General features: G+C 37.0%; 2 protein-coding genes across 5 annotated transcripts in view; both read right to left on the bottom strand.

The window, feature by feature from the left end:
* Positions 1 to 2,114, bottom strand: part of LOC108741021 (protein pangolin, isoforms A/H/I/S) — a 178,688-nt gene extending 176,574 nt beyond the window's left edge. For 3 of the 4 annotated variants that reach the window (XM_025980144.1, XM_025980181.1, XM_025980215.1), the window contains exon 1: positions 2,021 to 2,114. In XM_025980144.1, the coding sequence (XP_025835929.1) occupies positions 2,021 to 2,077 (57 nt within the window). In that variant the 5' untranslated portion in view covers positions 2,078 to 2,114. The remainder of the gene's footprint in view (positions 1 to 2,020) is intronic. The other variant, XM_025980039.1, reaches the window with a different exon arrangement.
* Positions 2,115 to 6,789: 4,675 nt separating this feature from the next.
* LOC108741017 lies at positions 6,790 to 26,670 on the bottom strand. The gene is made up of 4 exons (XM_018475584.1): positions 25,933 to 26,670; positions 18,042 to 18,054; positions 10,276 to 10,593; positions 6,790 to 6,884 (listed from the first exon to the last, which is right to left on the bottom strand). The coding sequence occupies exons 1-4, from the start codon at positions 26,083 to 26,085 to the stop codon at positions 6,790 to 6,792; spliced, it is 579 nt and encodes a 192-aa protein (XP_018331086.1). The 5' UTR covers positions 26,086 to 26,670.
* Positions 26,671 to 27,315: the final 645 nt, after the last annotated feature.

Below are 27,315 nucleotides of genomic sequence, written 5' to 3'. Positions count from 1 at the left end.
ATATGTATGTTTAATCATAGTATATTCAGTATATAGTTACATTAGTTCGACGGATCGTTAACCTTGTAGGTCGGTTGGTCGTGGTTGTTGTTGTCACCTCTCGTAGTTTAGTGGTCAGAACATTGGTGCGTAAAGCCAAAGGTCCCGGGTTCGATTCCCGGCGGGGGTGTGACAACAGCAACAATTTTTCCCTCATTAATTTGAGGTAGCGTGTAGTGGGTAAAAAATTCAGAAATGAATTTTCAGAATAATATTTCATATTAAACTAACTCACTTCTAAAAGATATCTAAATTATATGTATGTTTAATCATAGTATATTCAGTATATAGTTACATCAGTTCGGCGGATCGTTAACCTTGTAGGTCGGTTGGTCGTTGTTGCTGTTGTCACCTCTCGTAGTTTAGTGGTCAGAACATTGGTGCGTAAAGGCAAAGGTCCCGGGTTCGATTCCCGACGGGGGTGGGACAACAGCAACAATTTTTCCCTCATTAATTTGAGGTTCAGAAATTGAATTTTCAGTATAATATTTCAAGAAAAAGTAATCTTACAAAAACAACCCACATAAGAAATGAGATTCCACATTGAAATTATTCTTCATTGGAGGGAGAAGACTACGATGTTATATTTTAAATATTCTTTGTGGTTGGTTTATTTATTATAAAACCCATATAAAACGGTACTCAAGCAAGAGAGAACGACTAACCTCAGTCAAAAAATCGTATTATAATTCCGTACACACCTGAACTATGTCGTGTCGAGCCTTATGTAGTAAAACTATTCTCGTTAGTTTTGGGAGGAAAAAAAAAGTATTACTCGCGAATATGAATTCAGTTGAGAAAAAAGAGACATTAGACTACGTTAACATAAAAAAGTCAATGACAATATACATGTTACGATTCAGCCCATTATTTATGTACATATAAATAAGATAAGCCGTGTTTCTTGTCCGTGGATTCGGTGATACAATAAATATAAACGCGGAGAGACTCGAGCTAAAATATCTATCTATCTATCTACATTAAACATTATAAATAAAAAAAAAAGAACACAGTTCGTTACTACATCCAATAATAATAACAATAATCATGGTGATGTGAATCCTTCCAGCGGCAGATTAAACGTACACAAAATAACCGATAAGTGTCGTATAATAAATACCAAACTAGCAGAACAGTTATATTTTCCGTTAATTTCTAAAGTGCAGTAAAATTTGTCGCTAATTTGTTACCCAATCGAAAAATTTATCAGTCCAACCGGTTGCTGGAAAACTGACGAAATGACGTAGAGAAGTAGCGTCAGGGTTACGCTTTGTCCTTGGTCTAAAGCTGCAAGCTGGTATTACACACAAAAACGGCGTAGAAAAATACTTTAAGGGCTACAAATATGTTGCTGAATGACTGTATTTTTACCCATTTTGTCGCGAGTACATTCTCGAACTGACCAGCGAAAAACAATTGAAGAGCCGTCAAACTGGCACTACATGTAGCGTATCTTGAAGTACAAACATCCTAGAAAAATACTATAAGCCGTAAGGACTAGTATTTTTCTACGATATTTCTATTTTGAATTAATTGCTTAGCCGTATTCATAAAATGTCAAATTTTACAGATTGCCTTCGACATATTGTACTTACATACGTATACGTACAGACATGTGTACATATATTATATGCATGTTGTTCTTTATTCATGTGTAATACGGTTGTCACCTTGAATTTTAAAAAACATAACACGCCTTTATCTGTCGATTGATGTCTACTATACGCTTTTATAATAAAACGTCACGCTGTATTTTACAATACAGTTCAACAATGGAGCTGTTAAGACAACTTAACGCGGTTCCCACAAAATATGACGAGAGGAGAAATATAAAACTTATAATAATTAAAAAAGAGTGTGCGAATATATAACGAAGATTTGATTTACCAGCACAGGTCAAGCAGCTTTTGGCTAAAATAAAAAAAAAATACGATACGAACAATTGAATGTACCGACAAGTCGGCTTGTGGTAAATTCTGACCTGTATAGATGTTGCTGCTCCATTGGCGTAACTATATGGTGACATGAGGTATCCCATGTTGAAGGAAGATGTGTGTGGTGTTGGCTCGATTTTTCCTGCAAATAAAAATTTACATTTTAATCCACAAGCTATATTACACAAACGTCGAAGCAACCCCTTTGGTATTTAAAAATGGACCAAGGTATTAACAAAATAGATGAACAATTCTATAAAGATGTTCACTATTGACCCCGAGCACCGAAAAAACCCGATGCATTTTTCAGAAATGATAAGAAAAGAATATCAAAACATTTAACGTTGCTACATTTACATACTATTTGACTTGGCGAATGATAAGATTGTTTTAGATATGAAGGACTAGTTAGAAACATGGTTGAAGAAAAAAACAGGGCAGATTACAAACAGTTCAGAATGTGGAATGCTCTGGATTCAGGGAAATGCGAAGATTGTCTCAGGAATGAGTGGAAATGACTTGTCCAACTAGTCTTTTTATGCTAACAAACCTGTAATGATGATGATGATGATGATGATGATAATGATCAGGTTGTCCCTTAACCCAAAACATTCAGAATTCCTGGTGCTTTTAAGTTGTGCTCAAACTTAGAATGGTGTTTGTAGATTTTGAGCACTTTTCTGAACAACGAAGTTAACTATTGCATAAAGCATAAAAGCTGTAGCAGGAAATCATAATAAAATGAATAGTATGACTGAAAAACATTCTTCGACCCTTAAATCCTACCCGGCTTTCCAGTAATTCACTGTTCTGATGATGATTTTCCTCTTAAATTTTTATTGATCCTTTTTTCCATTTCAAATTCCTTTATTGATTTCATCACTAGGAGCACATCCCTTTCCAACTACATTATTTTTAAACGTTTCAAACAAAAGTCTTTGTAAATATACTTACCGATTTTCATCATTTTTCAAATCGGTCATATTTTCGTGGCATTTTCCTTTGCAATTGATTACCTTTGATTTATTTTTTGGATTATGTTATTTTAATTGCTTGTAGTTTCCACTTTTCTTTTAGAATCGTTTCGTATCTAAAAGAACCAACCTTACTTAAGATTAATATGCTGAAAGATAGGGCGAATTTATGCCCTTTTGTTATCCATAATTATCCTGATGTGTGAAATGAGACGCTCTTCACAAAGGCCGTCCCAGGCGTTATTATAATAATTTAACAATTATAACAGCAAGAAGAGGGAAGAGAAGTTTTTTAGCTCTCAAGTACTTAATAGTAATCGTCTCATTTGAATGCGTCGTCCAGGGCGTCGTGAGCGTCGTTCAAGGCTCGGAATATGCAAATCGAGCCACTTGACCACTTTCCTTCATTCTCTCCCTCTGTCTTTTTCATCATCAAATCCCATTATTTTTTTGTGCCAACGTTAAAACAGTTGGCCATTCTTATTTATTTTTTGCACAGTATTTCAACCCAGTGTCAAAAAATAATGGGTAATAGTAATACTGTCAAAAAATAATCTGTATAAAACTATGTTTTTAACAATTTCATGACCCTCTTCAGTCTCATTAAGTGGAAGACCGAAATGAAACAGTATAATCTCAAATCTTATTGCTATTCTACATTATTTTTTAAACTTTTAAGTCATCACTTGTTTTGAATTGTTCAAAATTATTAAATGTTGGGGGAATATTGAGTAAATGCGTCCCTTCACAAGCGATTAGACCAACAGCAATACTTAGCCTCAATACTTAAGGCCTGTTCTGTAAATATTTTAGACAAATTTTCCTCGGAATAACTTATTAAAAATTCAAAACGCATATATCTACTTTAATCTCTATTGATCTAACTTCTATCACCCTACATACAAAAAAAATATACAAACGTACACATTTATCTACATATTTAGTGATAAGAGATTTATCATTTTTTATCTCAACGGTATTAAAAAAATTANAAATAATAATAATTCATAAGAAGCCTCTAAAAATGACGATCCATGACATACACAGATTCTGTCACATTTAAGAAACAGATGGTGGTAACACCGGAGGAGCCAAGTTATTTTTGGCCATGGGATTTATTCGAACTTCCGTAGAAAAAGGATTAGGTATGAACGTGACTGGAACAAAACGGTCAGAAGAATATTACAATTAAAATCCCTAAAAAAAGGCAATCCAAATTGTCTATTTTGATTCATTTCTATATTTCTTACTTCTGAAATTGATTTAATGCAAACGTTTTTTGAAATGTGATTTCTTTAAAGGATAATCTGAGAACCGATAGTCAAGTTATTCAAATAAGCAAATATGTACTTACATAATAATATGAACATTATTACAAACAGTAAAATATTTGCTAAAGAATTTTATTATCGTCGAGTGAAAGTAACTCAAAACGACCTTTCAGGTAAATATAAAATCAAACAAACGCCACAAGCAATTAGTCCACATAATTAGTAATTAAGACATGTTAAGTCAATTAGGAATAAACAACTAGAAAATGCAATTATTACGAATTGTAACCCAAATTTTTTAAAAATAATTATAAATACGTGTCTCTTTTGATATACACATGTACGAACATAGGTGCGAGTGTGTGTGCTAGGGCTTTCAAGAAAAGCTACAAACAACTTGCACATGTGTCTAAAGGAATTAATTACTGCGATGGAAACAACATATGTCTTGATCAGCCGAAAATGGTTGGTTTGTTTGTCGCACTAATTTTTTTCTTTTTTCAACGCACACAAACCCGATAGTGGAAGGAATTTCAGTTCATTTTCGTCAGACGGAAGCACGGAATCGAAACGAAAATAAATTCTTGATTTATTATTGTTCGATTTCCAGTATTTTTGGTCCGCAACACTAGCGTTTGATGTCGATTATACCAATCGAGTAAACACATCTTTTTTTATCTTACATGTTTAAATATGCTCATACATACGCACACGAAAAAAATACGCACCAATTTTAATTGATTATAGCGATGATAATTAATAGGCGTTTAAACAAAGCAGAACTGAAACAGAAACGGTGCCTATTGCTTTAAAATGGGTCAACATACTAAATAAGATCATTTTCACAGTATCCTCTATCTAGTGTTTACGAAACAACATCCTCAACAACTGTATTCGTTATTATTTTGTTGTCTTCTTTCCTAATTATGCATCATGGTATCCGATACCTTATCTTTATCTTATCAAGATCGCCTAGATATTGGTGTAGTGTGTAATTTCTCTTACACCAGAAATCTGAACTATATGTATAATACACGAGTTTCCCAGTTCTCAATCAGGGAAAAAAGATCTCGAAAATACCCCTGCGACGTGTCGCTTTGGCTCTTATCACTCGGCAATCCGTTTCCGCCTCGATCGCATCACCAACCCTGTTGTGTCTGTCTGAAGTTTAATTTAATTGCAAAGTTTCGACGACGCTCGTCGTCACACCGATATCTGTTTCTGTACCAAACGTATGTAGTAGTAGTAGGTAGTATGTAGTTGATGGTTGATCATCAAGACAAGACTACGATCATCAAGGAGGAACACGTTAATGGATCACGTGTTTGCCAGGCAGCAATTTAGTACTCAAAAACCGAGTGAAATAATGTACCGTCAAAAAGATCGGGAAGTTACAGTTGAAAGATCGAAATTATCTTCATCCCTTTACATCTGCGTTGAAAATGCATGAAAATTAAAAAACACAAAGGACGATTATAAGTATGTACACTGACGACGCACCAATACCGATTACACAAATGGGTTTTGTCAGTCTACATATTGTTGAAAAACTAAAATAATATTCGTTACTCAAGATTCCGAAATTCCATTTTTTTTTGTGGGCCTCCCTACAAGACCTATTTATACATCTACGTAAGTACAATTCATCAGGTAGAAAAAGAAGCACAGTTTTTAAAGATTCCTTTGGCTGTCTTTCAACTTGTTGTCCCACGGCGCGTTTAACAGCCCACTTTCTAATTCTAATTCCCGGTAAAAGGGTCTGGTCCACTTGTTTTCGGAAACGTATAATACCGGCACTCGAAGAGGGTAAAGTTTGCGATGAGGGTGGCAGGCAGACGTACAGTGTAATAATGCCTGCTTCTGATGAAATGGGAGAGCGAAGGGTACACAATAATATGCAATAAATAATGCACCAAACAAAAGAGAGAAAAAAAGAAGGTTGGGCGTATTTTGTACACCCCATCACGGATAGATTTTCGAGAATGATACCGTCTTCATTAAAAGGAGAAGAAATAAGCAGATGGTTTTAAACGGAATTTGTCAAAAAACCACAGATATCTTCAAATTACCTCAGAATTTTCCACTATGAATTCTGGGCTTTAACTATTTACAATTCATTATCATCATTATAAGGTCGTCAATCATAAGACTGATTGGATACGTACCCCCACTTTTTACTATCTGTGAACAATAATCTAATCTAAGTCTTCCTCTACTCCTCTTAACTCTTGTTTCTGCCTCTAATATCTCTCTGACTAGACCTTCATGCATGAGGTGTCCTACCAACCTATCTCGCCTATTACTTATTGACTTCAATAGAGTCCTCTGTTCTCCTATTTTTTCTAATCTTCTCTATCCACCAATTCCTCATCATTTGCCTGTAACACCACATTTCGAAATCCAAAATGACACGTTTTACTTATCAACAATGACTTGTTATTAATTAAATGATACTCGTATTCTAAAGCATTCTAAATTAATCTTCTTTCTTTTTCTATTATCCTTTCTAATAAGAAACTTCTCAATCTTCTGCTGTATGCATTCTAAGCGATTTAACAAGAGGCGTTTTTCTCACCACCAAGACAGAACCGGCAGGAGCATTGCAACAACCCCGATGGTGTTCGGGTAGGTGCCCATCAGATCCGGGGGCCCGACTGGTCCGATGCCTTATTCAACAACAAGCGGGCCGCATTCCTAAGGTCATTGTCCAACAATAACATGACTCGGCAGATCGGCCGACGCTGCTTTAAGGTCAGGTGGCTCCAACGAGTATAGTGAAGAGAGATGGTGGTGGGTACAAGTGGCGCATAACTTTACGTTAGCCCTGGGCCCGGTCGTGGAGACTTCACTTTTTTTTCTCAGACGCACCCAACCAACAAGACTCTTTAAAATTTTGAACGGTCTCCAGGCATATAACGTTATTAATACAATACTAACTACTTGAAATAGTAGCTTGGAAAATGAAAAGACTTTCAAATAAAAAGAATCAACCAAATGCAAGGTCGATTAATTTACAGAAAACTACAGGACTTGAGATTTCCGTTAAAATAAAATTTTGAGAGAAATTACTGAAGTTTTATTGTATTCCAGAAATAACACTTTCAATATTGCCCCCAGTTGGGAAAAAATTCATGGTGCAAGGCAGTCCTTTGCGGTCGAACTAAACATTTGTTATCTATTCCAATATCGTATCATCAAAATTTCGAAACCATATTCTCTATTTTTGAGAAACGATGTCATCTTTGCAAAACCAATAAACTATTACTAACGAATTCGTTTTATTTCATCTTGGCCCCTTTGCCTTAACTGATTTATGTTACACTTTCAGATGATTTAAGAATGTCTATAACACATACGGAGCCGATTCCTTTGTTAAAAGATTTACTAATATACTTTTTTGAACCACCACCTACTACAATAATTTACGATTCGCCGTTTATCCACTCGCTAGTTTAATATTTCGCGGTGTCTCATGTTTAGTCAACACCTGTGTGAAAATGAACGCGGCGTCTTCTAAACATACACTGTATTAAAACGGTACAAAAGAATTTTTAAATTATGACAGTTTCTCTCTTCAAACGCTTTTTTTAACGATCTAAACTAATAGTCCAGACGCTTCTAATCTTTCTCATCAAAGCAATCCAAGATCGTTAAATTTCTTGGAAAGCAAATGGTAAACAGACAGATACGCGAATGAGAAGTCGATTTAGAAATTAATGAAAAGGGGTAAGTGAGGCAACGACGGGGTAATTACATAAATGCAAAGTAATTGAGAGTAGGGCTTAAGTAATATGGGCGGTTCGTGCTAGATGCACAGAGCAATGATTTTAATCTATTCTCGCAGACAATTTATAAGAAGATCAACAGCCGCTCGCTCGTTCTCCCAACTTATTTCGAAACGCCAAAGATCTGATAACACCATCAAAAACACAAAACACGTCCAATCTAATGTCCCACACATATGTCCTAACGTTCCGGCTTATAATGGCCATCATAATCCATCAAACCATTTTCGTAAACTTATTATTAATAACCCGCGGGGACCATTTTTCAAAAAAAAATACGGTCTGCCCTTCTTTCTCCCCGCACCTCGACTACTAATGGGACATATACTGGGCAGTCAGCAGCTGCCATTATTATTCATTGCATCGAATTTTACCAACGACCGTATCGTATTCCATAAATAGACTAATGGGCCAGCAAAACCATTATGCATACGACAAGCGGCATCCTGAACTCATTTACACTTCCCAAAAACTTTATGACTATCACTTGTTTAATATCCGGATGTATCCATCATGTATTTGTAGTATCCCTGTTTTCCAATCGATTTTGAGTAGTTTTCTTCTCGACTCACACGTTAAAGATGATGAACTACACACTGCACGCTACTTTAAATTAATGAGGGAAAATTGTTGCTGTTGTCACACCCCCGCCGGGAATCGAACCCGGGAGTAATTTGAGGTAGCGTGTAGTGGGTAAAAAATTCAGAAATTAAATTTTCAGTATAATATTTCGTATTAAACTAACTCACTTCTAAAAGATGTCTAAATTGTATGTATGTTTAATCATAGTATATTCAGTATATAGTTACATCAGTTCGGCGGATCGTTAACCTTGTAGGTCGGTTGGTCGTTGTTGCTGTTGTCACCTCTCGTAGTTTAGTGGTCAGAACATTGGTGCGTAAAGGCAAAGGTCCCGGGTTCGATTCCCGACGGGGGTGGGACAACAGCAACAATTTTTCCCTCATTAATTTGAGGTTCAGAAATTGAATTTTCAGTATAATATTTCAAGAAAAAGTAATCTTACAAAAACAACCCACATAAGAAATGAGATTCCACATTGAAATTATTCTTCATTGGAGGGAGAAGACTACGATGTTATATTTTAAATATTCTTTGTGGTTGGTTTATTTATTATAAAACCCATATAAAACGGTACTCAAGCAAGAGAGAACGACTAACCTCAGTCAAAAAATCGTATTATAATTCCGTACACACCTGAACTATGTCGTGTCGAGCCTTATGTAGTAAAACTATTCTCGTTAGTTTTGGGAGGAAAAAAAAAGTATTACTCGCGAATATGAATTCAGTTGAGAAAAAAGAGACATTAGACTACGTTAACATAAAAAAGTCAATGACAATATACATGTTACGATTCAGCCCATTATTTATGTACATATAAATAAGATAAGCCGTGTTTCTTGTCCGTGGATTCGGTGATACAATAAATATAAACGCGGAGAGACTCGAGCTAAAATATCTATCTATCTATCTACATTAAACATTATAAATAAAAAAAAAAGAACACAGTTCGTTACTACATCCAATAATAATAACAATAATCATGGTGATGTGAATCCTTCCAGCGGCAGATTAAACGTACACAAAATAACCGATAAGTGTCGTATAATAAATACCAAACTAGCAGAACAGTTATATTTTCCGTTAATTTCTAAAGTGCAGTAAAATTTGTCGCTAATTTGTTACCCAATCGAAAAATTTATCAGTCCAACCGGTTGCTGGAAAACTGACGAAATGACGTAGAGAAGTAGCGTCAGGGTTACGCTTTGTCCTTGGTCTAAAGCTGCAAGCTGGTATTACACACAAAAACGGCGTAGAAAAATACTTTAAGGGCTACAAATATGTTGCTGAATGACTGTATTTTTACCCATTTTGTCGCGAGTACATTCTCGAACTGACCAGCGAAAAACAATTGAAGAGCCGTCAAACTGGCACTACATGTAGCGTATCTTGAAGTACAAACATCCTAGAAAAATACTATAAGCCGTAAGGACTAGTATTTTTCTACGATATTTCTATTTTGAATTAATTGCTTAGCCGTATTCATAAAATGTCAAATTTTACAGATTGCCTTCGACATATTGTACTTACATACGTATACGTACAGACATGTGTACATATATTATATGCATGTTGTTCTTTATTCATGTGTAATACGGTTGTCACCTTGAATTTTAAAAAACATAACACGCCTTTATCTGTCGATTGATGTCTACTATACGCTTTTATAATAAAACGTCACGCTGTATTTTACAATACAGTTCAACAATGGAGCTGTTAAGACAACTTAACGCGGTTCCCACAAAATATGACGAGAGGAGAAATATAAAACTTATAATAATTAAAAAAGAGTGTGCGAATATATAACGAAGATTTGATTTACCAGCACAGGTCAAGCAGCTTTTGGCTAAAATAAAAAAAAAATACGATACGAACAATTGAATGTACCGACAAGTCGGCTTGTGGTAAATTCTGACCTGTATAGATGTTGCTGCTCCATTGGCGTAACTATATGGTGACATGAGGTATCCCATGTTGAAGGAAGATGTGTGTGGTGTTGGCTCGATTTTTCCTGCAAATAAAAATTTACATTTTAATCCACAAGCTATATTACACAAACGTCGAAGCAACCCCTTTGGTATTTAAAAATGGACCAAGGTATTAACAAAATAGATGAACAATTCTATAAAGATGTTCACTATTGACCCCGAGCACCGAAAAAACCCGATGCATTTTTCAGAAATGATAAGAAAAGAATATCAAAACATTTAACGTTGCTACATTTACATACTATTTGACTTGGCGAATGATAAGATTGTTTTAGATATGAAGGACTAGTTAGAAACATGGTTGAAGAAAAAAACAGGGCAGATTACAAACAGTTCAGAATGTGGAATGCTCTGGATTCAGGGAAATGCGAAGATTGTCTCAGGAATGAGTGGAAATGACTTGTCCAACTAGTCTTTTTATGCTAACAAACCTGTAATGATGATGATGATGATGATGATGATAATGATCAGGTTGTCCCTTAACCCAAAACATTCAGAATTCCTGGTGCTTTTAAGTTGTGCTCAAACTTAGAATGGTGTTTGTAGATTTTGAGCACTTTTCTGAACAACGAAGTTAACTATTGCATAAAGCATAAAAGCTGTAGCAGGAAATCATAATAAAATGAATAGTATGACTGAAAAACATTCTTCGACCCTTAAATCCTACCCGGCTTTCCAGTAATTCACTGTTCTGATGATGATTTTCCTCTTAAATTTTTATTGATCCTTTTTTCCATTTCAAATTCCTTTATTGATTTCATCACTAGGAGCACATCCCTTTCCAACTACATTATTTTTAAACGTTTCAAACAAAAGTCTTTGTAAATATACTTACCGATTTTCATCATTTTTCAAATCGGTCATATTTTCGTGGCATTTTCCTTTGCAATTGATTACCTTTGATTTATTTTTTGGATTATGTTATTTTAATTGCTTGTAGTTTCCACTTTTCTTTTAGAATCGTTTCGTATCTAAAAGAACCAACCTTACTTAAGATTAATATGCTGAAAGATAGGGCGAATTTATGCCCTTTTGTTATCCATAATTATCCTGATGTGTGAAATGAGACGCTCTTCACAAAGGCCGTCCCAGGCGTTATTATAATAATTTAACAATTATAACAGCAAGAAGAGGGAAGAGAAGTTTTTTAGCTCTCAAGTACTTAATAGTAATCGTCTCATTTGAATGCGTCGTCCAGGGCGTCGTGAGCGTCGTTCAAGGCTCGGAATATGCAAATCGAGCCACTTGACCACTTTCCTTCATTCTCTCCCTCTGTCTTTTTCATCATCAAATCCCATTATTTTTTTGTGCCAACGTTAAAACAGTTGGCCATTCTTATTTATTTTTTGCACAGTATTTCAACCCAGTGTCAAAAAATAATGGGTAATAGTAATACTGTCAAAAAATAATCTGTATAAAACTATGTTTTTAACAATTTCATGACCCTCTTCAGTCTCATTAAGTGGAAGACCGAAATGAAACAGTATAATCTCAAATCTTATTGCTATTCTACATTATTTTTTAAACTTTTAAGTCATCACTTGTTTTGAATTGTTCAAAATTATTAAATGTTGGGGGAATATTGAGTAAATGCGTCCCTTCACAAGCGATTAGACCAACAGCAATACTTAGCCTCAATACTTAAGGCCTGTTCTGTAAATATTTTAGACAAATTTTCCTCGGAATAACTTATTAAAAATTCAAAACGCATATATCTACTTTAATCTCTATTGATCTAACTTCTATCACCCTACATACAAAAAAAATATACAAACGTACACATTTATCTACATATTTAGTGATAAGAGATTTATCATTTTTTATCTCAACGGTATTAAAAAAATTAATTCAAAGCCTTTATTAACGTGATCGAAAAGTTAATTTATAAACCACAAACAGGCAGTCATTTCAAAAAATGCGATCGAGGAAAATGCAAATGGTTTTTTGATTAGATGTTCATAATATGATAATAATGGTGCTCACGAAGAACTGCATTAAAATTAATCTCTGTTATTATAAGTGTAATAATACACGACACAAACGTACGGTATAATAAGTAATACAATTATAATTAGATGTAAATTCTTTACAGCGGTCTTAATTGTGGATGGCCGCCAATTAACGACGTAGAAAATTAATTCATGTTGGGTGCCTCATTAAAGAGAAAATTACAAATTAAAATTTTACGTAGACTGCTGGTAATAATGCTACTAGTTTATCTTAAGAAAGACAAATTTATTTACCAGGACAACACTTCCTATTTGATCTAAAAGATTATAAATCAACTTGGAAAATAAAATACTATTTTCGCCAAAACGTGCTTCTTATTTTCAACTCCAAATATGCAAAATTTTAACTGTATTCCAAATTATTATTCATTAATTTTCTGTACCATTTCGGTTGATTCCATAATAGTTAATAAAAATTAAAGCAATTATAACTGAAGAGGGTCAATGTAAAAGGGGGTTTGGTGGAATCAGTAAAAATAGTACCTATTTTACACGTCAAAGAAAGAAAGTACAAAATTTCCCCCCGGATGTGATTTACTGTCCGAGCCAAAGGCGAGGACTGCAATCAACCTTTGAACACATCCTCCACGTCTTTATTTCTGTTTCTTCTTCTAGGACGTCTCTTACTAACTTTTAATGCAGGGGATTTGACGTATTTCTTATAGACTTGCACAGTGTTCTCTGTTCTTCTATTCTTTCTAATACCTCCTCAATTCTAACCTTTTCTATCCACAGCAGTTTTAACATCCTCTTACAACGCCACATCTCAAAAGGGCGGTTTTCTTTTGTTATATTTGGTTTTCGTTTTATCATGATAGGTACATAATATAAATAATGACGATTAATCAATTATCATTGTAGATTAACCTTTACAAGCGCGAAAGAATGATTTGGACGCCACGCGGTAAATCAATCGCTAAATTCGGCTGGAGAAATACCGTAAAGGAAGACGATGGTCGTGATCACACCGTCTTATTACCGTGATCTCGCGCGGGGGCTGATGATTAACAAGAAGGAAAAGCAGTCGGACGACTTCGCTTTCAGAAGAGAGTTAGTTCTTCTGCCTCTTCTTGTTTTGCTGTTATGCTGCTTTCGGTCTGGGACCGATGCGATGGTACGAACGGTGTATGGTGAGCACTAAAAAGGCCCCGAAGGGTTTGTGGCGGGTCGCGGAGGGGGTGAATGGGTCGCTAATACGGGCGTCCTTCGACAAAAACGAGAGAGATCGTACGGACGAGGCATTACGAAAAACACACATAAGGATTTGGAAGGATTTATGGTGGTACCTTGGCCGATATCAAGTTAGCAAGACAGTTATGTTTCTTATTTCAAAAATGCACTGCAGTTTTCTTTGCTAATTCGTTGCCAAATCCAAAAATTTGTCGCTCCAGCCGGTTCTGTATATTTTGAGAACTTATATTATTTATGCTGTTGCCTATTTCTTGTGAAGAGATTGAGTTTACGCTATCGTTATTAAAATTAATTTTAGAGTACACGGTTATCTGTTTGCGAGTTTGTATCACCTTCTGTCTATCGAAACATGTTTTCTGAGGATTGCTATCCTTGGCTTGTTTGGTTTTGAGATAAGGTTGTCTAGAAATTTCAATTTGCTAAAGCATTTCCGGGACCGAATTCGAATACGCTGAAAATTATTGCCTTCTTATTTGATTAAAGGACACGCTGGAATCTTAATTCTTAATCTTAAAATCAAAATAGCCACATTAGCATCATTCTTCATTTGGATCATAAGATTAAAACAGGTAGATACATATTTCAAATTTTTGGTCTGCTAGGGCAATTTCGAGGCTAGCCTTTGATTCAGCGTCCCTTTCTTTTACTACACGTTTTCAAAAATAAAATGAGTTCCGAAGTTAGAAAACCTTAACGTCCCTACGTTGCAAACTACTACCTTTCTGCAATTTTCCGTTTGTTCGCTTGTAATAATAATTAATTATCATAATACATTATTAGGGTTGAATCTCCCTGGCTCATATTCATGAGTAATCCGCCCCACAACAACTAATTATGAACGAAGCTGTGTAGTTAAAGGTAAAGAAGACAACTAGGTATTTTACAAGCACCATGTGAGTCTACGTAATACGTAGAAAGAAAGAGAGAGTGTTCGTGGTTTAGTAGAAGAGGCTTCTAGCATTACAAAAGCACATTTCGCGGGTCAACGATTTCGGACCGTTTTTGCCCTTCGAACGGCGCGAGTTCGCGTAATAATAACGCGTACTATGTAGCTTGCTTGACCTTGGCTGCTATGCGATTAAAAAGCTTTATCGCAGTCATAAGCGAGCAATCGGTCGCGCCAACGGCCGTTTCGACTTTTGTTTCGTCTGGAACATTATACATTATTAATTTGGTCGTATACTGTAAAATTGCTGAGAGACTGCTTTTACGTCATCGACATAGTCTGTACGAACCAAGTAATCGCAACAGCATATTCAGCCCAATCCTCCTGTAAAATGGAAAATACTCGAACAATCTTCATTTGAAGATGCTAATGTTTTGGCGAAACAATCGCAATGATTGTAACCAATTATTTCTTGAAACTATTACTGCATTAGTCATCGACATACGGCATGTCTTGTCTTTTATACTGTCTTCTATTACAGCAAACAAATAAATGTCGATCCTCACAATACATTCCGTATCAATTCCACATCAACACCGTACACTTTCGGTACATTGACAAGTTGGCCCTAAAGATACATTCAAACGAAACGTATTTTAGACGTTAAGTAGAAGTGACGGAAAAGCCAGGGCTGGTGTGAATAGAAAAATGTTCGATATCAGTTCATTTCTGCTATATTACATTTACGAAATCCAGTCCAATTCCAGTCCAAAAATGGTTACGATAACTACCATTCTTGTTAATACATTGATGATGATTTGTCAACTTGGTGGACCTAATGTTGTTCTTCCTGTTATAATTACTCTCACCAACGGTTTAGTATTTGTAACAAGTATCGGTTTATTTTAATGGATTTAACCGTCTCGCCGAAAATCCGTTGGTAAAAAGTTACAGATTGATTGATTTTTTGGCTTAACGATTGGTTTGGTGAAGACCGTATTTAAAGCCCGTCAGATCAGCAACTATAGCCACAAGATTATACATATAATCGTCATAACACCAGGTGTAATAAATCGATTAATTCATTCGTCAATATTTTCTTTCTTTCCATATATTGCGAATCCATAGACGTCCTCGCCGTTTCCACACTAATGGCGGCAATCATTAAATTCTCCTCGGACCACATATGTATATTTGCGATCAGTTTCACATCACCTGCTTCTACAGTCTATTAGTACGGAGAGGAAACGTAACATTCAAGTGTGAATATTATCAATTTACATAGTTCTAGTTGTTAGACAACGACAGGGAAAAATTCAGTTGCCGAACAGCGACAGCATTAACAACAATTTGGACGCTGGCCAAATAAGTTACGAAAGAACAGGAAGTAGTTGTGATAGATAGCGATTTGTTACGCAAATTACGTTTTTCTGTAAAGTGCCACATTAACACAACTTTGTCACTACACACATACATATACGTGATGGTTTTTCATTTATAGATATGTACAGGGCGTTGGTAGAAGAGATGCACACAGGTAGAACACAAAATTTGTGCATTATCTTCTGGCGAAACAGAATGCACGGGCACTGTCGTCCTGCAGAACTGATATCTTTCAACATTCACACATCGCCACAAGTAAATCCTTTAAATTGTCCAAATCTACCTGCTTTGAGGTCATTCCCAAAATTGCTGGCCAAAAAAACAGAATACGATCGCAACAAGCTCGCTGTCAACAATTCGCTTTTATTGTAAATGAGACAAAAAAGTAAGTTGGTTTATAACCAATTGCATATAGCATATATTAGACTTGGAACTCAATGTGTGGTAGCAAAAAAATGTACACGTGGATTCAGATTATTCTCACGCCATGTCCACCCGCAATCGCACTTGTTACGTCGGCAAACAAAAGAAGGAAGAGGGGTGGTAGGGGGTAGTAGTAGACCCGACCTGACGGCGGCGGCGTCAGCGGACGGGCCGAGGCGAGCAAGAGCGGAAGGGGGTTCGAAACAGGTGCCCGGGGTCCTTTCGTACAGGGGAAGGACGCGCGAGGTAGAGGAAGAAGAATCGCAGCAGCGAAATCTAGGGGGGTAAAGAGGGGGAAAGAACAAGCAAGAGACCTGTTCATTCATAACACATTAACTGGGACCGTCACAAGTAAATAACAGTTGAAAATTTGATATAGGAAAGGACAAATTGGTGTGTTTTTAATTAGAAATATTAAATGGAAAGAGCTTTCAGCTAAAAAATAAGACAGCGGACGATGCAGTGGTTCTTCCTGACTTTCTGAAGAACAAAATTCTAAACGCAATTCCTTACCGCCATGGGTCCTGTCTGGCAGAGTCCTTTGAAATAAAGAAAGCCACCACTTTACTATAAGAAGTAGGTTGTTCTATAAGAATTAACTGTGGCGTGTACATTTATTTGCATTAGCTCTGTTAATTAATTTGTGCTATAAGATAAATCCCTTGGGTGTTCATGGATTAAATAGATTAGAAAGCTTAGTAATCCGTGGTGCCAATGCCAGCAGATGCATAACAGGTAGAGTTGGTGTAGAATCTCGTGAGCCCCGATCCAGGGTTGCACAACCTCCTTTTGACCGTCATGCTTTACATGATTAACGGTCGAGTCAGTAAGAAGATTACGCTCCTGGGGTATTTCGCGATCCAGGACAGTTTTTAAATACGTTCACCTAATAAAAAGCCAGTTAGGCAGTTGTTGTTTGGTCAAGTTGACAACCACGCACCAACAAGTGGCGACTGACCGCCGGTCCCAAATGGTGTCCACCACGCTCGTTACCCACCGCCAATCTTTAACTGCTGATTTAACCTCGATGACGGAGCCCTGCCTGCCGCGTATATAATTTAAATCATGCTTAATGGGTAACCGGGGCGGCTCATTATGAGAGAAACCCGACGAAAATCGTACCGCGGAGAACCAGCTCGTTTATTTTTGTACGCGTGTGTGTGTCTGTGTGAACACATATATACATATTACACACATATATATATATGCGTGTATGCATATTACATACATGGACGTATATAAGGTAAATAAGTTTGTTTTTCGAACAGGAATTCGCGCCAAACTAATTTGAGAGACTGATGAAATAAGGAAGGACCCACACCATACCATTTAGGTAGGCGATTGATCGTCTTCTTCAATTAGAATCCAATAAAAGATGGTACGTGGTACCAATAATAACGATGAAGCAAATGTTTTTTTTTCTGTTGTATATTAGATTTTCATACAAAAAAAAACGATGGAAATTTCGAAATAAAATAGGCGGCCTCAAAACAAATTGACAAACCAAACAAAAAACCAATCTTACCAAACACGGGGCTGTGATCCGACTTTGACACATTTTTTGTTGCAGAGTAATTACCTCCAGACTTTTCCTGAAACAAAAGAAACAACACAGTTAGATCAACTGCTGTACCATTAAACAAAAACAACAAAGATTACAACAAAAAAAAAGACGAACAGGCGAACACTAATATCATCATCATCATAAGATCGTCAGTCCGAAGACTGGTTTTAATCACGCACCTCCACTTCTTCCTATCCTGAGCCAACCTTCGCATTTCCCGAAAACTAGAACATCCCACCGAAAACCTCAACTGTTTGTGAATATTAATAGTCTACGTGTTTTTTTATCCTTCTACTCCTGTTCCTGCTTCTAGTATGCCTTTATCAAAAGCAATTAGTTTACATGTTTTTCACCACCGACATTTTCATAGCAATCCGTATCCTTATTAATAATTCGCGTGTGCCGCAGAAGAAAGAGAGAAAGCGCGAAAGAAAAAAAAACAAAAACACACGCAAAAAGAAAAAACGCATTCACAGACTGTGACACATATTTGGTTCGACGCCAGGAAAGTATAAAGCCGTACACTTATTTATTATTTATCTATGGCACATGCTGGGTCCCTGCCAAGCCCGTTTTTCGCTTATAGGAAACGAACGAACATCGCATTGGGTTCCAACATGCTCACGTGCTCCTCTGTTATGCTGACGATGATACTAAAAAGGAAGGAAAATCCTTAAAGGAGGAAAATATTAACCAAAGCTCGAATCTCCCACTAATACACAAAATAAAATTACCACATCCTGAGCGTTTGCCAATGAGATTAGAAGGTTACTCATATAAATTTATATATCTCTGAGAGACTGCTTTTACGTCATCGACATAGTCTGTACGAACCAAGTAATCGCAACAGCATATTCAGNTTGAAGAAATCTGCGCGAAGATAGAAAGAATACACACTAGGCGTGAGCAAGACAGAAATAGTTGGAACAAGCTTGAACGAGCAGAGCTCTCGATGGGCGGTCTTAGAAGATCGGCCAGAACTGTACAGTACTAGACGAAAATGTTTAGCAATTTTTTTTAACAAAAATGTATATAAATTAACAATAGAAAACAAAGCAGGAATTTTATTGGTGCGTAGAACGTTAAGTTAATCCACTTGTTATTATTTTTGGCTAAATATGCTTTAAAATAAAGCATATTCTTAAATTTTAACGAGGCCGTTTAAAAATTTTTGCAAACGGTACTGTACACTTTTGTCTAGTTCTCGCTCGATGATCGGTGGAGAAGTGAGCTCCGCGGACAAGGGACAAATATGATTGAATTTGGAATTATGCTACGGCGCATCCTAATAAACGGAAGGGGCATATCCCTAACTTCTTGAAACGAACAGTATCTGTGCGTATGTTTGTTTAACACAAATAGGCAGGAAATTGGCTGAACCTCAGTGCACAAAAAATGTGACTTCGAGCGCCTGTTCTAACTCATGACATTAACTGCTATTAAATTGTTAGCAAGTTCTAATGATAAAAGGTTTATTGTCCGAATATAATTCTCATCGGACGCATTTTAATAATGATGGATTAACTTTACTCATCGAAATCTACGTAAATGGTACTAAATTCAATGACAAATTGGCAATAAATAATAACCCACAGAGTATGTCTGTACAGTGTCACCTCGGCGGTTCTCCAATCGTTTTTCGTTGGACATTGGGAGAACGCTTGGGATAAAAATGCGCTATGCGAAGTGCCACCTTAATATTACGCAAAGCATTTTCTAGTAACCCGGTGAAGTGACAAATTGTAGTAGATATACGTTAGAAATAAGGAATATACCAAAACTTGTGAACTTATCGTTTCTCGCTATACCTATATCGAATTTTCAGGCTGAATTTTTTAATTATTTAGTTTTAATTTCCACTGTCCACATTCTTTTTACACCCTTATAAAAAGTTCATTCTCGTTCATCTTTCGCAAGAGCCCTCGCATCCTAACCCAGCTAATTATTCGGGAAGTGCACTTCGTACAGAAGATGGGTTGATTTCGGAGTCTTTATACGACTAGCACACGACAAAATATTTTTATGCCTGCCTGCCTGCATGCATGTATACGAAATGGGCGAAAAAGCGCTCCGCATTTTTAGAAAAGCTCTCTAACAAGGCCCCATCCACTACTGCTGTCCGTACGGGAGCAGCAACTAAGTAGTTTGCATACATTTTCCTTTGATCTTGCCGCCAGTTCACTGACTGTAATAAAGGTAGGTACGTACGTCTTTATTTTCGACGGCTTCTAACTTTTACTATTACTATACTCTATACTACAGCCCACATTAGCTCGCTATTTTTAAATAAACGGTAATAATAATAAAAAGACAACATGCGCACCTGTTAAATCTATGACAACGATAACGATGGCCTGAATAAACACATGTACCTACACAGACTTAATAATAATTAATTGAAAGGTTTTATCACTGGTCACCGCATGCTGGATACTATTCGTAGATAGGCAGGCACATATTACGTACGCACGTGTATGATCGTAAGTGAATGTAAACGATAATAAAAGCACCTAATCAAAAGTGCCTTTAACGTTAATAAATTTAACAACGACTAACGATCAATTATTACAAGAATCAAACTACTTGAACCTGTCCGAATTTGGACGGATGGCCGCCGTTATGGATTTTCGCACATTACTTTCATTTAGACCTTTACGAGATTCCACGGGAGAACTTTTAGTCATAGCACAACAGCAGACATCAGAATGGTTTCAGTCCATTAATTAGACGTTTGATTCGTCAGTTAATTGCAGAAAGTCATACCATCAGAGGAGATAGCCGTTCATATGCTCGCAAACTACAATTTAGGGGTAGTCGGTACCTATTTCGGTGGGACTTTACACACTTGAACTTTTCATAAAGAGGTGGTCGGCGAGCCGACGCCGATCCGTGTGCAAAACGTTGCCGGTTCGAGAAGGGATTGGCTCTTCAACAAAAGGTGTTATGACAAATTGGTAAAGGCTCTTTCGCGACCAGCAGGTGAACTATTGTTGTTCTGATTGGGGTCTAAAGACTGTCGTGTCTAGGGGTTGCTTCCCAACGTTTCGCTAGCACGAAAGAGGTCCTTCCGTCTCCGATGCTGGATGTGGACAGGAAGGACCAGAGGCGCATTAAATGTCGAGAGCGCTCTAGGCTAGCATCTCAGACGCCCTTCTGGCGGTCATATATTTTGCAAAATAATTTCAATTTGTTAGAATTGTGACCTTGAAGAAATCTGCGCGAAGATAGAAAGAATACACACTAGGCGTGAGCAAGACAGAAATAGTTGGAACAAGCTTGAACGAGCAGAGATCTCGATGGCGGTCTTAGGAGATCGGCTAGAACTGTACAGTACTAGACGAAAATGTTTAGCAATTTCTTAAAACAAAAATGTATATAAATTAACAATAGAAAACAAAGCAAAAGTTTTATAGGTGTGTAGAACGTTAAGTTAATTCACTTGTTATTATTTTTGGCTTTTAAATAAAGCATATTCTTAAATTTTAACTAGTTAATTAGTTCTCGCTCGATGATCGGTGGAAAAATGAGCTCCGCAGGCAAATATGATTGAATTTGGAATTATGCTACGGCGCAACCTAATAAAGGGAAGTGGCATATCCCTAACTTCTTGAAACAAACGGTACTTCCTTATTTTTGTTTTTTAATTTTAAAAACTTGCGCGCGCGCCCCTTTCTAATCTTGCACCCCTAGGCATGTGTCTAGTTTGCCTTACGGATAATCCGCTACTGGCGAAGACCTCTGAAGAAGCTCGCCACTCGTACTAGCGAAAAGTTAGAAAGCTACTGCAACACACGACGGCTTTTAGACCCGAATCAAAACAAATAGAAACAAAATATAAGAATAACATGAATATTCGTCCCTAATTTTGAGTAGGGTTATCATCAATTAAACTACAGTTAAAAAACTGACCAAGAATAAGCAAGCCCATTTATCACATTTTTCTGGTTGAACTGTGTACGTTGACGTGAAGTTTCAAAACAAATTCCATGCGTTTCGTTATTGTTTATATTTTAATGAAGTGAAAAAACTTTGAACATTGATAAAATTGTAGCAGCAAGTCTAATATATGAATTAAAAATAATGCTGGTCCATCATAGTTAATATCGTACTTCGAGAAGCGCTGATCCATGCTACTGCTTGTAATTGCTTGTTGGTTATAACAATTGTATTTATTATAAACAATTAGAAATAGTTTCACGCGGACGACAAATAGCTGGTACAAGTTAATTAAAAATAAAATGAGTAACTTTGGTGGTACTGGTGAGAAAAAGAAAGAAAAAAACGTGGAAACATTGTGTGACGATGCATCTTGATAAGATCCCGGGTAGTTCCAACATTTATTCAAATTCGAGTCATGATACTGAAATGATGCAGGTGGAATATTTAAACAGGGACGGGATTCATAACAAATCATACATGCATACATAATCCTATTAGGTATTTTACAAAGACAAAACACGTCATTTTTTCAGAAAATGTTATTGAAATACCATGAAGATGGTAAAATAAAATGGACAAGAACTGAAAAATTGTACAGTTGTCTCAACCTATCAAAATTTATATTTTTAAGATACTAAATAAAAGTTCGGAATTTAAAGGATGTCCGCCAGCGCGATTTGACACTTGTAAACATTGTTTGTATCTAGATCTGTTTTTATAGAAGGAGAATTAAAACGGTATGCAAAAAACTCTTAAAAAGGAAATCTACACAAATATTTAAACAACGACATAATATTATGTACACACGTAAGATTACATTGTGTACAATCATCAATTTTATATGTACGTATTTGTTTGCATGTCTATATTGTGAAGAGTTTATCTGAACAAGCTATAGTCGTTCCAAAGCACTTCCTGTAAATATGTCAAGAAAAAGAGACGAGGGTTATCATTCTGTCGACATTCTTCACTCCGAGTTTTTACACAAAAATCAAAAATTACACACTATTTTCATTCTTATCAACGTTACTGTATGTCTTCGTCTTTTTTTGTGATAAAATTAAACATGCACACAATAACTTCCTGTATTCAGGAATTGACGTTTAAACAACAATTATTTGCATCTGTTAATTAAATGAGGAGGAAGTGTCTTCTGTGATAACCCGACAGAGAATGCTTGGTAAGAAATACAAATCAGAAGCCTAATCATTAAAAGTTGATTCACACATGTCCGTGCCGTATCCGTCGCGTGTACTTCGTATGACGGTTACAGTACGGATATGTCCGAAGCCATCTTAACGAAAATTAAATGACCGCATACTTTTCGACATACGTGTAGTATAACCCCTTAGCTTATTAGTTACGGGATTTTTAATGGTGAATAAATTTGTGACAACCAAGAAAGAGAAAATATGAATGAAAATGAATACGTATTTTTATGATGAAAAATATGACCTTATATTACTAGTTATTTTGTCAGAAAAAAAGCAAATTCATTCAAAAATATCAGTACACGAATTATTTAAAAATACTTCACGACGCAACACTTACAACTACACATACACACGCGAATGAACAAACATACCTAACAAACCTTATCTACACACTGATAAAGGTGCTCTTCATTTGTCGTTTAAAATGTGTGTGAATAAACGAAAAAATTTTTCCAGGTCGAAATTCACATTGGAACAGAATTCAGGGAAACAAAAAAAATTTAAGTAGATACAGATACAGACAATATCTAATGTTAAAATCTACATGTAAGTAACAACTTACTGACAGGTAGGTACTAACGACATTCTTTTTTTTTTTTTGAGATACCTACAAAACGATAATAATAATAATAATCTGTTTTTAGTAAATTGATAATCAGCTAAGGAATTTTATCATTTTAATTTTAAGAAAAATAAACACAACACCTAACGATTATTTTGCATCAAACCATTACACACAAGCACATTTTCGAAATACCAACTCTAACGTCCAAACGACACAAACTACCTATAAATAGACACAATGGAAATTAAAGCCGGACAAAAACTAACAGTCATAAACTGTGCGCAACGAATAAAGGCGGATGCTACCCCTTAATAAATTTTACGACGCCAATAAACCCCATAATAAATAACAGGATCGCTGGACACCTAAAAGACGACAAAAAAGTAATGGAATACCGTAAATGTCATTCTCCATCTGCATACGTGGGTACAGTAAGGGTGGCGTTACACAGAACGGACTATTAAATAAACCACTAAAAAGTTTCAAGAGTATTTTGCGTCGTCTCCTACCTACTTTACCTTTGAAAATGACTAACCACAGTAGAAATGGTTATGCCTCCCTTAAGTTTTATCGCGTTCATGAAGCTAAATCTCAATTAAGAAACTTTATGAGGCATACAATTCGTAAATTAACCCCATAACAAAATTTTGTGTGGCATGCAAACCCTATGCAGAACCTTATTGCAACATTCGCAAATGTTGCATACTAAAATGGCATTAACGAGGCCACAACGCACATAGTGATCCCGGTACCGGTCATTAAACGAACCTGGTTATTGCTAACATTAAACGTGTAGAATTCGAGGATAAAATGCTATAGGTACCCATATCGGGTACCTGTTGGGATACAAAAACGACCTTTTGCACAACCTCCACGGTTAGGTCAGGTCTCTTCACCGAGCGGCATGGCCTAGAGATTTACAACGTTGTTTAGCATTCGGGAGTACGCCGGTTCGATTCCGAATCCGTCTGACTTAGTCCAAGTTATCTGTGGTTTTCTTGGATCACTTCGGCAAATGCTGGGGATCTAATATTCCACAGATAATCTTGCATTCTCTTCTATCTTCATTTCGTACGCTTCACCTTTCTCACCTGAACCACCACCTACCTATCCATTCTCACGATTCCTGAAAGGAGGCTGGAGAGGGCCATCCATCCTACCTTCCGGCGTAGTCCAAAGGGACTGCCCGCCAGCCAGCATTAGTGGCTGGCGGGAATGAAACACCCAAATGTTTTTTTTTCAGGTCTCTTCAATGGTTTGTACCTAAATGATGAAAAAAAACCCTTTTGGGTGTTTCATTCCCACTATCCACTAATGTTGGTAGGAGGGCAATACCTCCGGCTTACGGAAGGTAGGGCAGAAGGCCCTCTTCAGCTTCCTTTCAGGAATCGTGGGAGTGGGGGGGTGGTGGAGGTTCGGATGAGAAAGATGAGATGGACAAAATGAAGACAGAAGAGAATGGAAGATTATCTGTGGAATACTGCTGCCTCAGCGTTTGCCTAAGTGGTCCAGGGAAATCACAGAAAAACTTGGACCAAAGCAGACGGACCCGGAACCGAACCGGAGTCCTCCCAAATGCTAAGCAATGGTCTAAACCTCCAGGTTATGGTCCTAAGTGATGATAACGTACAAATAGAGCTAATGTTTATTGATCAGGGAATATCTTTGGAACTATACGAAAATTTTGGGCGCTAGATTATCACGTGGACACCCATGACGATTTTTTTTATTACCCAGGTACAGGTCAGCAAGAAAACGGTCGGTATACCTATCCTAATTAAAAATGAGTAGTCGAATAATAACTTTTTGGAAAGCTTCGTTTGAAGCCCCATCTAACAAGGTTTTGGTAGGTTAGGTTATAGTAGGTAAAAATCCCCCCCTCCCCCGGAATTCTTTTCTTAATCCCCTTATAAATGAGGCTTCAGATACATTATTGATTACTAAAATGGATCAAAAGGTAGCTTTAGAGAGATCTTGCTTAAGTTCTCCAAAAAGGTATTATTTGACACCCAGAAGAGGTCCCCCTTTTTTTCTTTCAGATGAAGAAGCAATATCGCTCTCGAGTGCTGCGGATGCGATAAGGTGGGAGGTAAACGAAGAATAGACAGGTGCTTCAAGCTTTTAACAAATAACAATACTGGAATAAACGGTGTATGAGTGAGAGTGAAGCAGTGGTTTCGTTTTGTACCTCGGACTCGGTGAGATCGATGAGACTGCTCTTCTCCTCGGTGAGGTTTTCCGAGGAACGTTTCTCGTCCTCGCCGTCGCCCTCGTCCTTAAACACCTTAACCTCATCGGTGCTGCAGAGATCATCGCCGCCGGTCGACGAGACGTGTGGCATGGTTTTACTCCGGACGCGGCGGCATCACACCTCGGGACATGGCACTTACTCGCGCTGACCCGCTTCTCTGTGTCAACTCGTCATCAACATAATCATGCCGGCGGACAACACTCGCGAACACATATTTTCAACAACAAAATTTAAACGAAAAAGAAAAAACAACGACAAACTTTATTTTTATTTATCCGCACCGAACGAATGAGAGACGTCTGTTTGTCACCCACAACAATTCCCGCACAAAAAAATAACAAATAACTACAACATTTGGAGCAGCAGCAGCAACAATAATACCAACACGTGTTTATTTCGTAACTATGTATTTATATTGTAACACCGCGCGATAGAAAACAAGCGGACAGTGTGTGTGTGTATATATGTGTAAGTATATTGTCGGAAAAGGAACGCGTCGCCGCAACGAATGCGACCTTGCCACCGCCAACGATTACACTCTACTGGTCTCCCAGCGCGGGCCAAGCACTCTACGATGCTCTGTTGTCGGCCCGACCAATCACCGCCCGCTTTGATGTGCCGAGGCGGCTCGCAGTAATGGCAGCCGACACGACTGCGCACGAGAGTAAACGAGCGACGCCCGCATCTCGCGCTGCCGCTTCTGAGTTTTGCGTTTACCTTCCTTGTTGCGCCGACCACGAGCGCGTGTCTTCTGTCTTCGCCTCCATTCGGCGTCCTTGTCACTCGCGCTTGTTGTGTTGTATCGCCGCCGCGCGCGCGTTGCTGCCGTTTTGAGTGCAGCTCCTCCGCTGGATGATTTGTTTCATGATTAATTTCACCGCCAGACGTTTATTTGACTAATTTATAGTCTGTGCGACGCGCATTTTTACTCAAACGTCTTGGTTTTGCATTCATTCTATAATAGTGTATTAAATGACATCCAAATTACTCATTTAAATGTAAGCAGCAAATATAAACTTGCACCTCTCCCCTTATTAAAATGTCGTACCAAGTCTATGTAGAGTACGTCAACATCGATCTGTTTCAACAATATTTTTGACTGATTAAGAAGAGATAAAGAGCGATAACCTCGATTTTTAAAAAGTTTCTGAATTTTGTGTACCTACACGAGGTATTCGCACCTACCTAACTGCTATCTACTTGAAAAAGTACATTGGAAAGGATTTTTTAGGTCATGACAGTACATTCAATTTTAACATTATCTTTTAACGAGAAATTTTTTTGTTTGTCAATAAGTTCTCGCAAATTAGAATGCAGAAT

This window comes from Agrilus planipennis, unplaced genomic scaffold (genome assembly GCF_000699045.2).
Source record: "Agrilus planipennis isolate EAB-ADULT unplaced genomic scaffold, Apla_2.0 scaffold156, whole genome shotgun sequence".
NCBI classification, from domain to species: domain Eukaryota; kingdom Metazoa; phylum Arthropoda; class Insecta; order Coleoptera; family Buprestidae; genus Agrilus; species Agrilus planipennis.
This window is presented reverse-complemented; position numbering and strand designations above follow the sequence as displayed.